Raw genomic sequence first — 12,246 nt, 5'->3', positions numbered from 1 at the left:
ATAAATAAATTTTTAAAAATTTTATAAAATATTTTATTTATTAATTTTATTTTACGCATATGCATGTATTGTCTGCATGTAGGTAAGTGCACCCATGTTGTGCAATGCTCGCAGAGGACAGAAGAGGCCGTCGGATCCCCTGGAACTGGAGTTATGGGCAGTTGTTAGCTGCCATGTGGGTGCTGGGATTTGAATCCTGGTCCTCTGAAAGAACAGCCAGTGTTTTTAAACACTGAGCCATCTCTCCAGCCCCTAAAATATTTTTTTAATTAGATTTTTAAAAAAACTATTAAGACAAAAGTGGGTAGAAATTACAGGCTGATTCTTTTGAAAAACCATAACCAGGTATTTCCTCTAGGGGCTGGAGAGAAGGCTCAGCAGTGAAGACTACATATTGCTCTTCCGAGAACCCAAGTTTGCTTCCCAGCACTCATGCTGGGCAGCTTACAGCCACCTGCAACTCCTGCTCCAGGGGGATCTGACAGCTCTGGTCTCCACAAGCACCAGCACTCATATGCACATATACACACAGAGATACACACATACACATAATTAAAAAGAAATCTATTTTTTTTAAAAAAGGCAAAAAAGATACTTTCTCCAAAGCACTGAGTGTTCCGGAACACCAGACACCAAACCTGGATGAACACTCAACATGAGAACAAGACTCCTCTACCCAGTACCTGGACATCCTGGATGCTGAGCTCAAGCATGTGACTGGTTGCCAGCTGGGTGTAGTGGACACTGATTCCCGTTAGACTTGCAAAGACCAGTTCTTCTGGGACTTTATTAATTAAAGAGACACCAATTCCACCTTCCAACCGCACAAGCACCTGAAGGAAATCAAACATTGCCAACTGTTTAAAACTGGTAGCCAGGAGTCCCTGGAAATGAAAGCTTTTGATTCCTCTACTCTTTGCTCCCTCAAAGCCTTTTGCTTTAGAGATACCCCCCCACACCAGGCCAGAACTCTGAAGGGTATAAGGACACCTCACCCAGAACACCCAAGGTGCTGTTCAAAGCAGAGTGAGATTGTTCCAGAATCTTTCTCCCTGTTTGGGATGTGAACTCCTAACTGGCAATTCAGTGTACTTCGACAGCATTTGACACAGTGCCTTACACAGGTATTTGATTTAAAAACATGCTTTACTGAACAGATTACATAAGGTTGCTTTTTCATGCAAACTTGTCACTTTCTTCCCAAAGAGGTCAGATAGGGGGAAAAATCAAGTTTTCTTATTCTTTTAATACTATTTAAACTCGGATCATTTAGTTTCCTTTTTTGTCACCTTACTTTAGCAACATTTCTTACTCTGTGATCCACCTAAGCTCTAGGAATCACTCACGTAACTTCAAATCACACAGTTGCACTGTGTTAACAGAACAGTAAGCACAGGGCAGTGACAGCCCACACTCAGAATTCACTCAGGGAAGAAAGAAAACACAATTGCAGAACAAAATTCTCAACCAATTGCTGATTATGAAAATAAATTTGTAGCATTTAAAACTTACTTCCTGGGTTGGTGAGATGGCTCAGTGGGTAAAGGCACTTGCCACCAAGCCTGACGACTTGAGCTCCATCTCCAGTACACCACATGGTGGAAGGAGAGAACCAACTCCTGCAAAGTGTCCTCTGACCTCCACTCATGTGCATATACACATACACACACACACACACACACACACACACACACACACACACAGAGTAAATGTAATCTTTTTTTAATTTATTTTTTATTTTATTTTTTCTGTATACGTGTATTGCCTGCATGTAGGTAAGTGCACCCGTGCCATGAAATGCCCGCAGAGGTCAGAAGAGACTGTCAGATCCCCTGGGATTGGAGTTATGGGCAGTTGTTAGCTGTCATGTGGGTGCTGGTATTTGAACCTGGGTCTTCTGCAAGAACAACCAGTGTTCTTAACCACTGAGCCATCTCTCCAGCCCCTTTAAAAAATTTAAATGTGCTCTGCTTCCCTGGGCCTGCAGGACCTGCAGGCCTCTCAATGGGGGCTTATACTGAGTTCAATATTGTATAACTGTATTAATTCAACTGTGAACCTAGAAACTTACAGCCACTTGTGAAAGAGATGTACTCTTGCTCTGGAGTGTGTTATTGAATATGTTAAAGCTGTAATGAAATGCTTCTTCTAATCATGTAGTTATTAAAAAATTTTTAATTGAAAAAAAAATTTAAATGTGCCAGGAGTGGTGGTACACATCTTTAATCCCAGCACTCGGGAGGCAGAGGCAGGCGGATCTCTGTGAGTTCAAGGCCAGCCTGGTCTACATAGGGAGTTCCAGGCCAGCTGGGGCTACAGGGAGACCCTGTCTCAAAAAGATTAAAAAAAAAAAAAAAAATTTAAACATACTTCCAGTTCCTGCTCCGTGTCTGGATTCCTTAGTTTCTGCAGCTCTTGCTCAGTAATGGGAAGTTCCTCTACTTCATATGATGAATGGTCACTTTTCCGCTGGCAGAAATCTGTTATCTGAAGTCAAATGAAACACAAGAGGGTTCACACATCCATGCCAACTGTGTAGGTCAGGAGTCACTCTATGCCAAGTCCCATGGAAGAGAATGGTTTCCCATGGCTAAGGCAAGATGTGGACAATAATGAAGCAAGTGTGGTTCTGAGTCCTGACGGCACTCTCCAGCTAGACACCTTGGGCCTCTGCAGAGCGGGTCAGGACCCTGCAGTGTGGTCATTTTTGCTGTGAGTAGATGGCTCTGTGAAGTGGTATTAGTGGGCATGGTGTGGAGTGTGATGTGCTGTGTCAGAATGGTCACATGACATTCCAATGTCCTATTTCTCTAATCACACTAAGACTGCTAAATCCACATCTCCAACACAGATCTGGTCTTGAGCTCCAGACATTGCCACACAGAATCATGAAAGTACTCAAGCTCAGCAGAAGCCAATGCAATTCCTCTGCCTTCTGCTTGGTGGTGTGGACTCCCACGTGTTGCTCTGTGTGGCCTCGGAGGCTATCCCTGACTCAAGCCTGGCCCCCACACTCAGTCACTAATCACTAAATTGGCTTTCTTTGGATTTGCCCCTTTCCATCTTCCCCAGGCATACCTTGCACTTTGCTCCACAGCATCATCTCTGCCCCACATCACTGCCAGAACCTCAGTTGGGCTCTCTCTGCTTTGAGTCTTTTCCTACAGCAACTTTACAAGCTGCAGCCAATGTGGTCATCTCAAATAAATCCTGATCCTGTCAACTCCTGATTGCCTTGGAAAAACCACTGTCTCTACAATGCATCTTACTATGCACTGTGCTCAGCATTATCTTCTTTAATTCTTATACTTTTTAGACAAGGTCTCACTATGTAGCCCAAGCTGGCCTTAAACTCATAGTGATCCTCCTGCCTCAGCATCCTGAATGCTGAGATTACTTACACTTTGCTTATACTTCATTCTTACATTTATGTCCCCTCTAGCTCTCATAACAACTTTATGGATAGCCCCATGTTTCAAATGACGACAGCATACCCTCACATCCAGCATAGATACGCTCAAGAAATACTTGTTGAATGACTGACTATGTGGAGGGGGAAAGGACATAAATCTTGTCAGTTCTTCTGAATTCTCACCTGGAGTGCTCTAGTTGGTCCATCTGGGATGACTCTGATGGATAACATTCCAGAACCAGGCCTCATTTTTTGGTTAATAAACTGTTGTTCAGGTGGAACTGGTCCCAAAAGCTCCACAGATGAGTCAGGACCAAGAACAACTTCAGCTCCATCAAACAATCCAGAAAGCCCTCCTTTAGCCTAAAAGACATTGAAGTAAAGATGTTCAAGAAAAGGCCAAAGTACAGACTTTCGACAATTTAACATGTTGTCTTAAAGAAGTGACTGAGTTTAAGTTCTCTTTCGGAGAATCATGATCATTTAGGACTTGTTCAGTCTTGCAGAGGAAAATAGTAGGATTGTGTAAAATGGGAAGTTTACAGCATCAATGTGGGGAAACACACATGTACACAAGAGATCATTTCATGTATAAAATATATTGGTTTATTCTACTTTTTTTTTTGGTCTTTTTTGAGACAGGGTCTCCCAGAAGCCCCAGCTGGCCTGGAACTCACTAGGTAGACAAAGCTGGCCTTGAACTCACAGAGATCCACCTGCCTCTGCCTCCTGAGTGCTGGGATTAAAGGCGTGCGCCACCATGCCTGGCTACCTTTTGTTTTTTTGAGGCAGTCTCCCTGTAGTCTCAGCTGGCCTGAAACTCACTCTGTAGACTAGGCTGGTCTGGATTGTGTAGAGATCTGCTGGCTCTGCTTCGTTAGTGCCAGGACTAAAGGTGTGCCACCACACCCAGCGTGGCTTAATCTACATTAGAATCAATTTTAATAACTGAAAAGTCTTTTTAAAGTAGCCAAAGTCACCTTTGTTTCTTTGAGTATTACTGTCGAGGTTTGCCTGAAAACCCAAAATACTGAAAATCAAACAAGCACCCCTGTCGCTCCGATTTTCAATAGAAAGCAAACTGGAAGGGTGAAACTCCCCAAGGGCTGACACCTAAGCAAACCACCCAGATATCCAACAGCTGGTGCCTCTTCTAAAATGCAATGCATTTAGGAACATAGTTTTGCAAGTTTTGGGAAAAAAACCTAATTCTTCCGTGTGTCCCACATGTAGGTCACCAGGATGAGGCTCATGGAAAGCAACATGGGCTACAGAGGACAAATGTTTCAATTCTTTTGTCTTTCAAGACAAAACCATGTTGCCTGGGCCGGCCTGGAGCTCACCATCCTCTCACCTCTGCCTGCTGTGTGCAGGGATTCCGGGTACACACTACCATGCCTGACCGTTTGCTGGTTTTTAAATAATGAGTAGTGAAAATGAAGCATGGAGCTGGCTTATAGGATACAAAGAATGAGTCTTGGAACCAGTAAGTTAGATAATCCATACATAACATAGTGAGGGCAGGCAGCATCAGAAAAGGCTTCATGCCTTCAGTGGTCTTTAGCATAAGACTGAAACAAACTGGCTTCCCTGCCCCAGATACATTCTGCTCTCCTAAATACTGTGATTCCAGGGTTCCTCACAGCAAAGAAATGATTAAATAGATTTAGGAAACAACAAACACCCAAAAGGGATTTAGAGGAGAAAAGCACTCGAAGAAAATTAGAATTACATAGACTTAAAAAAAGAGAAAGAAAACAACCAGAAGTCAAGTCAGGGTCAGACCTGGAACCCACCAATTACAACAAGCCCTCTCTCGCCTCTAGAAGCCTGAATTGTACTGCTAATTGACAATCTCAAATCCACTCCAGATGTGCACTCCACATAAGTAAGCAGCTTGCCTTTGATGAGAAAAGCTCGGGGTGACAGAGATAAAGAAAATAAATCTCACCAAGTAGAAGAGGATCCTTATGGCCTTACACACTGCCCTGGACAAGTCTCCCCACACAAGGACAGCCTGACTCCACCAGGGAGAGAAATACTAAGTGGGCTCCATCACAGGCCTGATCCCAAGAGTTTCCCTTTCTGCAAGGCACAGGCTGGGACAGCTGTGCAGTCACCTTCCTGCTCTGCTTCATCTGCCACCCCCGGAGCTGCCCTCCCAACTGCCCATGTAGGTCCATGGGCTCATGACCAACCCAAAGCAAGAAAGGGCAGAAAACTGAAACTCTTGGTAATTTTCCAAACATGTATTTGCTTATGAAGTACATGGAAATATGTTATGCAACAGAATGGCTGAGTTGAGGACAGAGGAAATTGTCTAGCAGTTGTGACTGTGATGTTTATGCTACCATAAAATGCTTATTTTGACACCATGAAGGATGCAGCAATACACAAAACCAAGAGTGTATCAGCCCATGACCAACTCTTGTATCTTATAAAAATCTGCTTTAGAGTGTGGGTCCTTGGACAGGACTCCTATATTAAACTTCACCCACCCAGGGCTCAAGGACCATTGCGGAAGAGGGGTCAGAAAGATTAAGAGTCAGGGGACGTGGTGCATGATCATATGGAAACAAGAGTCTTACAGGCTCCTGAGACCTTGTTCATATGAACCTACAGCAATGGTAACAGCATGCACAAGACCCATGCAAACTGAAGCAAACAAAAACACAGCATAGAACTATGGAAATGGGCAGCAGGCCCCAATCTTAGCCAAATAACTATTGAGCAGTTGATTACTGCTGAGTGAGGAAGAGTTGATTTTCTTTAAGGGAGGAACTCTAGATAGGATGTCTAGACCCCAGTGGATGAACTTGCACTGAGAGACATCTGGAGACACTACCTGGACTCAATAGGCCTTAACATAAATGACAGAATGAATGAAATCCAGTGGGGGGGGGGCTCTGGGAGGGTGCCGATGGGGACAGGGGTATAAAGATGATTAAGACGTCGTGTTTGAGATACACAAAAATTCAATATAAATATACAACCCCACACCCCAAATCTGCTTTAGCTTCAGGGGTCTTAAACTAGTCCACCTACCTTAGCGTTGGGCTTCTAGTAGATTATTTTAATTTCTTTCTTTTAATAAGTACATGGATATTTTATGTCATCAGGGACAAAAATGCAGAGAAAGAAAAAAGGGAGGGAGGGAGGGAGGGAGAGACCACCACCCAATGTAACTATCCTAACACTCTTGTGCATATCATCTTTAATAACACTTCCTGCAGAGCTGGAGAGAAGGCTCATCTATTCCTACTGCTCTCACAGAGAGCCCAAGTTTGCCTCTTAGCACCTACACTGAGTAGCCACTACCACCTGCAAGTCCAGCCCCAGGGGATCTGACACCCTCTTCCAGGCTGCTCTCACAGAGAGCCCAAGTTTGCCTCTTAGCACCTACACTGAGTAGCCCACTACCACCTGCAAGTCCAGCCCCAGGGGATCTGACACCCTCTTCCAGACTCTGTGGGCACCTGCATTCACACATGTATATATTCCCACATAGGTACACATAGTTAAAAATTAAATGTTTTTAGAAGACCACTCTCCATGTAATAACACAGATGCATAGTAGCCCCTTGATTGCCTTTAACAAAGGTAGAGTGACTGAAGAGTATGGATGTGTGATTAACTTTTCCCACTGACCAACTCATTGTATGTCACCTAGATGAGACTGTTTTTAAGAAAGCTCAACCCATTTGAGCTGCAGCTGAGGTTATCAAAAGCTACTGACCTGGACAACCAGCCCATGCAAGCCACAGGTCAGTTTGCCCTCTCGGAAACTCCACGTCTGTGTTGTGCTGCGCCTGCGGTCTGGCTTCCTTAGCATCAGCGGCTCATACCTGGAGAGAGGAATGCAATGAATTCTCTGGCGTCAGCAAGTCCTGCCTGAAGAGAATGTGAGAACCAGGATATACTCCTCCTCCTTCAGGTTCCCCGCCCTGCAAATCTAACAGGCAAGCCCGCGTCAGTGGCATGGTAGTTGGAGCCTCTCCATGAGGAGGGAGGACTGAACAGAAAAAAGGTTCTGAACGGGTCCCTGAAGCCTTGCAGTGGCAGGCATTGTGAGGTTTGGGAAGGGATGTCTACTGAGCAGCTAAAGCCTTCTTGACAGACATTTCTATTTCATTTTTCAATTCTTTACTTTGTATTTAACTATTTTGGAAATAAGGTTATCAACTGAAAACAAATATACAGATTTTATGGAAAAACTAAGACGCAGACAAATCAAGTAACTTATCAAACTAAGATAACTTGCTTAAGCTTACTAGGCTGACTCTAATCCAGGGAGTTACTTACAAAAACACCCCAGAATAGTCTCACTAAATTAATTTTTCTTAAATGATTCAACAACAGGAAATTTTAACAATAGAAAACAATAGAACAATAGGAAATCTAAATACAAACTGCTGACTTCTCGGGAGCAAGAGAAGACGGCGTTCCCGTGAAACGCTCACTCATTTCCCAGGAAATATTTTACTTTACCACATTTCTTTACGTCTGCATGGGCACTTCATAATGATTTTTTAAGAAATTAAATGAAAAGTCCAACATTCATGATTGAGAATTTGACAGGTTTCAGCTATTAAGGAAAACATATAAATATAAAAATTTAATTTTTAAAAGCTTAAGGACAGTTTTATTAGAATTTAAAGGAAAAACCTCCAGGGCAGGCAAACTAAATCTCAGCAGGTGCCCTGAGGAGGAGAAGAGGAGAGAAGGGGGAAAGGCCGTGTTGTTTTAAGCTGGCAGAGAGGTCGGACACATGGTGGACCAGCGGAAGGGAGCTTTAGACAAAGTAAAGAAACCCAAAATGTAGGGACAGCTGAGTGCTAGGGAAAGCATGCTTAGAAAAGAGAAGGAAGGAAAGCAGAGGTCATGCTTTTCTGAAGAATCAGAAAAGTGGGCAGATTACAGTGTCCGTAGCCTACAAGCTACTGCCAGAAAGACACATTCTTACTTACAAATATAAAACACAAATTCTTACAAGGGTTTACGGAACTCTTATTGTGGGGTGGAATTCCTCAGTCTCAGTGAGCTTGACTCAGAAGTCCCCCAGCAAATTACCTGTTGTCTGTCACAGCAGCCAGTCCAGCAATGTCTAGGATGGCTGACCCCTCGCTGGAGCGCGCTGCTGAGGGCTTGTTGGGGTTGTGAGGAACTGCAGAGCCCTCGTGGGCCAGCATTCCTGCTCCCGTCATCCTCCAGAGCTGAGAGCGCTTTCCTGGTTCCTGATGGGAAACACAGAGACTGAAGGTGCCATCACATGTGGCCCCAGCTAGCTTTGCACCTTAAGAGCTTCCTGTGAGGGCTGAGGAAGTCTCCAGTCAGAGCCGGACTTAGACACATCATATAAATACTAAAACACATAAAGTATGCTAGATTCCCATTTTAAAGTCAACTTTATTATTCCCATGGTACATGATGTCTATGTTTGAGTGCCAGCATGTTGTGTGCCACAGTGTGTGTGTGATCAAAGGATAATCTGTAGGAATTGGTTTTCTTCTCCCACTGTGGCATCGAGGGATCAAACTCAGGTCATCAGGCTTATGGGATAAGCACTTTAACAAAACAATCTCAAGGCCCATACGCTAAACTCCTGAACCAAACAACCCAAAACTACAAATAGTATAAATTTTTTTTTAAAAAACCATTCCTTTTTTATATCTAGTATTTTCCCTTTAAAAATAAATCTGAAGGTTCAGCAATATTCTACCTTGGCTATATTCCCATGGTCACCACTGCTTCAGATGCCTTCAGACACCTTGACCTCAGAGAAGGGGTCATTATATGTGAGACAACATCTAACCATTGGCAATCCTGTCACCTGCAGAAAAGCAGACTCGCCAGAAGTGGTCCACCCCTTCTAGTGTTCATGATGGTACATATTATACCACATTGATGCCAAGGTTTACAAGTTGATTCCATTCACATATTAACTTGTTTTTAAAAAATATTTTATTATTTTTATTTTGTGTGTATATGTATATACCTGCATATATGTAAGGGCACCTGTGTCATGCAATCCCTACAGAGGACATAAGAAGATGTTAGATCCCCTGGAACTGGAGTAACAGACAGTTATTAGCCACCATGTGGATGCTGGGATTCAAACCTGGGTCCTCTTCAAGAGCAGCCAGTGCTCTTAACTGCTGAGCATCTCTCTAGCCCCTGATTATTAAAATGGTTTTATTCAAAGGTTATACTTAGTTGATTGCTTTTAAATTTTCAACACATTTTTCTTTGCTGGAATATTTAAATACAGCGAGGTTTCCAGATCAAAGAATCTAGTCCTTTCTACACAAGAAGTGATAATACCCACTGAGAACTCACTACATATCAGGTATTGGTCGGAGGGCAGCAACTCATTTAACCCTGAAAACAATTCACAGAGGTCTATGTTGCCACTATCCTTATGGAGGAAGAAGTTATGGCTCAAAGAGAAGAAGTACTTCCCCACTAGCAGGCAGCCTGACCAAGAGCTGCCTGTCCAATTCCAGAGCCACTTAGCTGCTCTGTAATGTTGCCTCCCTAACGCAACCTGCATGACTGCAAGGACTTGTCTACTCCAGTCACAACTGTCAGTCATACACACTCCCACCACATAGGTGCTGCACCGCAGCAATGGATACTTCTGGGTCCTACCAACTCATTCACAAGTTACTCATGAGACAGAAAGACAGTCTTCTGTGTTCTACATTCTTTTATTTCCCAAGAGCTGGAGATGGAACCCAGAGCTAGGCAGCACTCTTCTACTGAGCTACACCCAAGTCCTGCATTCTACACACTAAAAGAGTAGAAGCCAAAGGGTGCAATGTGAATATCAGGGTCAAAATGACAAGATCTGAGCCCCAGCTGCACAGATAGCTAAAAGCTGAGCTAGTTTAGAAAGTGAGCTACCTATACCAGGTACTTAATCCATTACAGCCTGTTTCCTGACTGCCAAAGAGATGAACTAGGCTACCTCTTTGGTTTTTATGATGAGTGTAATAAATACAAGGTGCTAGTGTGCGTCTGCAACAGGGTTGGCTTCCATGAACATGTTATACTATGACCATGACATCTCAACACAGCACTTTATGTACATTATCTTAGTGGTCTTCTAATATACCTGGGAAGTCAGTAGAAAAGTGAAGTCTGAAGGAATGGGAAATACTAGACTTGAACCAAGAACAGTACTCTGTTCTTTCTGCTGAGAGCTGCTGACTCTTGTGTCCCCAAGAAAGTGGGCCGCATTTCCCATTCCCACACACTTGCCTGTGTTCACAGTAAAAGAATTCATCTACCCACAGCACCAAGCCAACACTGGAAGCATCTCAAATGCCGCAGGCTGAGTCAAGCCCAGAGCCCCAGTTGAGGAAAGCTATCCTTCAGGGATGTCTCTACAGCTTACCCATGCTAAGCTGGAAACCACCAAAACACCTACTTAAAAAATAGAGATGGGGCTAGAGAGATGGCTCCAAGGTTAAGAACACTGACTGTTCTTGCAGAAGACCCAGGTGCAAATCCCAGCACCCACATGGCAGCTAACAACTGTCTGTAACTCCAGTTCCAGGGAATCTGACAGCCTCTTCTGTTCTCCATGGGCATTGCATGACACAGGTACATTTACCCACATGCAGGCAATACACGTATACACATAAAATAAATAAATAAAATATCTTTTAAAAAAATGGAGATGGAGCCGGGTGTGGTGGTGCACACCTTTAATCCCAACACTCGGGAGGCAGAGGCGGGTGGATATCTCTGAGTTCAAGGCCAGCCTGGTCTACATAGTGAGTTCCAGAACAGCTGGGGCTACAGGGAGACCCTGTCTCAAAAAGATGAAAAAACAAAAGGATGTGGACCATCTTCCTTGGGGTTCCTTTTCCCTCTGACTAACAATTTAGTCCCTAAACCTTTAGATGAGACCGAGGAAGGGAGAAAAAGCCCACAAGGCTGAGTGTGCACTGAGGGTGGGCGGGTGCGGTGGCCCTAGACAATTAGAAATCTGTCCAGCGCTGCATAACCTCAAAGTCAAACCAATGACAACCAAGTTACATTACCATCACATGTGGTGACACTTTAGTGCAAAAACTCTCTGTCAGGGCTCCTTTTGAATTGTATGATTTAAATTATGCAGACTCTTCAGGTCTATGTGTTCCACATGACCACACCAGTGGCCTTCCTCCTGGGGAAGTGGCCGCTGCATCTCTGTCCCCAAACGTCTGTCGTGTTTCAGTTTCAATTATTTACAACTAATCTTCTCGTCGTTTTAATATTGTTGGCCAGATTTTACTGCCTTTCCCTCCAAAATCTAGGTCCACTAACAGAGACACATTTCCCTAAGTTCACTTGGAGAGAATGGACAACTCTTTCAACTCTTTCTCTTTCATGTTGATTGGTCAACAGCAAAGGGGAACTGTCAGTACAACATTTTTGTTTAATTCATAGTTTTGTGTAATTCAGAGATATGATACAAGAGAAAAAGAAAATAACAAAAACCACAAATGGCAGTTTCTAGGACTAACTTCTCCCTAGAAAGACAATGGAGAGGGGCTTGTGGTTCAGCAGCAAGCACAGACGTAAAGGAGGACAAGGTCAGAGCCCAGGCCATCCCCACAAGTTTCCATTTCCTCAGCGGACAAAGGCTCTGGAGGGGATGAGCTCCTTGCAATGGTCCTAGAGTTCCTGGTTCCCACTTCCAGTCTCTAGGGCTCTTACCTTCTTCTTTAGAATGACTCTTTGTGTCTTTGGTGACACATCCAGGACGAGCTCTGCGCAAGTAACTGCTTTGTGGGAAGCCACAGGCCTTCCTTTTCCCTCCTGCAATCTAAGATTAAATAAATGAG

At 43.8% G+C, this 12,246-nt stretch overlaps 1 protein-coding gene across 1 annotated transcript in view; it reads right to left on the bottom strand.

Annotated features, from left to right (window-relative positions):
- Positions 1-12,246, bottom strand: part of Vps13d (vacuolar protein sorting 13 homolog D) — a 250,567-nt gene that overhangs the window by 101,695 nt on the left and 136,626 nt on the right. The window contains exons 54-59 of the mRNA XM_008849943.3: positions 12,119-12,227; positions 8,483-8,646; positions 7,149-7,257; positions 3,596-3,775; positions 2,371-2,487; positions 684-833 (exon numbers count right to left, since the gene is read on the bottom strand). Of these exons, the coding sequence (XP_008848165.2) occupies positions 684-833; positions 2,371-2,487; positions 3,596-3,775; positions 7,149-7,257; positions 8,483-8,646; positions 12,119-12,227 (829 nt within the window). The remainder of the gene's footprint in view (positions 1-683; positions 834-2,370; positions 2,488-3,595; positions 3,776-7,148; positions 7,258-8,482; positions 8,647-12,118; positions 12,228-12,246) is intronic.

The sequence above is a fragment of the Nannospalax galili genome, unplaced genomic scaffold, assembly GCF_000622305.1.
Source record: "Nannospalax galili isolate Female #2095 unplaced genomic scaffold, S.galili_v1.0 scaffold1225, whole genome shotgun sequence".
NCBI lineage: Eukaryota > Metazoa > Chordata > Mammalia > Rodentia > Spalacidae > Nannospalax > Nannospalax galili.
This window is presented reverse-complemented; position numbering and strand designations above follow the sequence as displayed.